At 40.5% G+C, this 2,392-nt stretch overlaps 3 protein-coding genes across 5 annotated transcripts in view; 2 read left to right on the forward strand and 1 right to left on the reverse strand.

Annotated features, from left to right (window-relative positions):
- Positions 1 to 2,392, reverse strand: part of dib (Cytochrome P450 302a1, mitochondrial) — a gene marked incomplete at its 3' end in the record, with an annotated part of 20,397 nt that overhangs the window by 15,733 nt on the left and 2,272 nt on the right. The gene's annotated exons all lie outside the window — the stretch shown is intronic.
- The window catches only part of LOC108629140 (retinol dehydrogenase 12), a 24,172-nt gene that overhangs the window by 15,038 nt on the left and 6,742 nt on the right, over positions 1 to 2,392 (forward strand). The gene's annotated exons all lie outside the window — the stretch shown is intronic.
- On the forward strand, positions 104 to 1,757 carry Rpt1 (26S proteasome regulatory subunit Rpt1; the record flags this gene model as incomplete). The annotated part of the gene is made up of 5 exons (XM_026817099.1): positions 104 to 407; positions 479 to 660; positions 730 to 894; positions 977 to 1,143; positions 1,211 to 1,757. Coding segments are annotated over 5 exons (1,197 nt in total), but the record flags the coding sequence as incomplete, so codon positions are not given.

Consider the following 2,392-nt stretch of genomic DNA (forward strand, 5'->3'; position numbering starts at 1 on the left):
ATGTAAGTAAATTAATTAATTATTAGTAGACATCTAAGCTAATTCTTATAATTGCATAAAATCTGTAATCTGTCAATATAATAGATTTTAATTAATACATTAACAGGGCCAAGCACCATATACGAACAGTATCAAGGCTGTGGAAGAAGATATACAAGCAATAATCAAGCGAGTGAATGAACTAACAGGCATCAAGGAATCTGATACTGGTTTAGCTCCACCAGCTCTATGGGACCTCCCAGCTGATAAGCAAACCCTGCAGAATGAGCAACCGTTGCAGGTTGCACGTTGTACTAAAATTATTAACGCAAACTCAGATGATCCAAAGTACATCATAAATGTGAAACAGTTCGCAAAATTTGTCGTCGATTTGGCTGACACCGTAGCTCCTACTGACATCGAAGAGGGTATATAAAGACAGTAAAGATGATTGCACAAATTTATTATTTATTCTATTTAACAATGGTTATTATCGCAGGCATGAGGGTAGGAGTGGATCGCAACAAGTATCAAATTCATATACCGCTGCCACCGAAGATAGATCCGACTGTTACGATGATGCAGGTCGAAGAGAAGCCCGATGTCACTTACAGTGACGTTGGTGGTTGTAAAGAACAGATTGAGAAACTGAGAGAAGTGGTCGAAACACCTCTGCTACATGTAAGTACATTTGATACAAAGGATTTTACAATTAGGTACAGAGGATTTCAATTATATTCTTAATTGTAGCCAGAGAAGTTCGTCAATCTGGGAATCGAGCCACCTAAAGGAGTGCTGTTGTTCGGCCCGCCTGGTACAGGGAAAACCTTGTGCGCCAGAGCCGTGGCCAACAGGACAGACGCTTGCTTCATTCGTGTAATTGGTTCTGAACTCGTTCAAAAATACGTCGGCGAGGTATGTACTATATTATCTTTCGAACGAAGGTTTTCATTATTTCTTATATATCGAGTTAATATTTTTATGGAACTATTAACAGGGCGCCCGTATGGTGAGAGAATTGTTCGAAATGGCACGCAGCAAGAAAGCTTGTCTGATATTCTTCGACGAGATCGATGCAATTGGCGGTGCGCGATTCGACGATGGAGCCGGTGGTGACAACGAGGTGCAACGTACTATGTTAGAACTTATCAATCAATTGGACGGGTAAGTTCGTTTATATATGAAGAACAAACAAAAATTGCATAATTTTAAATAAATGGAAATATTTCAGTTTCGACCCTCGAGGCAACATCAAGGTACTCATGGCAACGAACAGGCCGGATACGTTGGACCCAGCGTTGATGCGGCCGGGACGACTTGACAGGAAAGTCGAATTCGGACTTCCGGACTTGGAAGGAAGGACGCATATATTTAAAATTCATGCCCGTTCGATGAGCGTCGAGAGGGACATCAGATTCGAGTTGCTCGCCCGGTTGTGCCCGAACAGCACCGGCGCCGAGATCCGTTCAGTTTGCACGGAAGCGGGGATGTTCGCGATCCGCGCTCGCCGCAAGGTAGCCACGGAAAAAGATTTCCTCGAGGCTGTCAACAAAGTGATCAAGTCGTACGCGAAATTCTCCGCCACTCCTAAGTACATGACGTATAATTAAATTCATCGTCATTAACGAATTCTGTACATGATTATTTTTAAATTCGAAAATCAGAATCTGCACTGAAATTCGTTTGCTATAGTACTACTGCGGCGTTATATAGCTTGCGTAGTTTTGCAAGCTGCATTCTTTGCCTTTTTGCACAATAAAACTTTCCCTGAAAATCTACGAACAATTATTTACTGAAGTATTCACCACAAGAACCACAGAATTTAATTTATCCAAACGCGATTCGACCAACGAGGTTCTACTACATTTGTATGGAAATATAATATTGTATCGCTGCGAGTTGGCGTGCAATTATAAAAATAAATTACAATTTCCTATTAAAATACGTTTCCTGCATTTACAATTATAATAAAATACAGAGAATAAGAATATACGTAAAAATAAAATTCACAATTATAAAAAGCTAGTATTTTTATATTAAACCTTTTGGAAAATAAACTTCAGCGGAGCGTTCGGTTTATTAATCAAAACGGACGTCATGCCGAGTTCATTCCCATCCCACCGAAACTTCAACCTCTGACATATCTACAATTAAAAACATGTAAAAATTAATACGTACGATAATTCATTCCAGGGAATATAATTACACATTTTTTACGCCTTACCCTCAATAATAAGACCTGCATGTTTTGTTCCGCGAAACGTCTTGCAATGCAAGATCTAGGCCCGTGACCGAACGGTAGCAGAACGTAGGGATGAACCGATTTACCAGGATTCAATCGTTCATCACCTTCCGACTGATCGCGCAGCCACCGTTCCGGTATAAACGAGTCGGGCTCGTCAAAATATTCAGG

Source organism: Ceratina calcarata, unplaced genomic scaffold (genome assembly GCF_001652005.2).
Source record: "Ceratina calcarata isolate Rehan_Ccalc_2016 unplaced genomic scaffold, ASM165200v1 scaffold554.2, whole genome shotgun sequence".
NCBI classification, from domain to species: domain Eukaryota; kingdom Metazoa; phylum Arthropoda; class Insecta; order Hymenoptera; family Apidae; genus Ceratina; species Ceratina calcarata.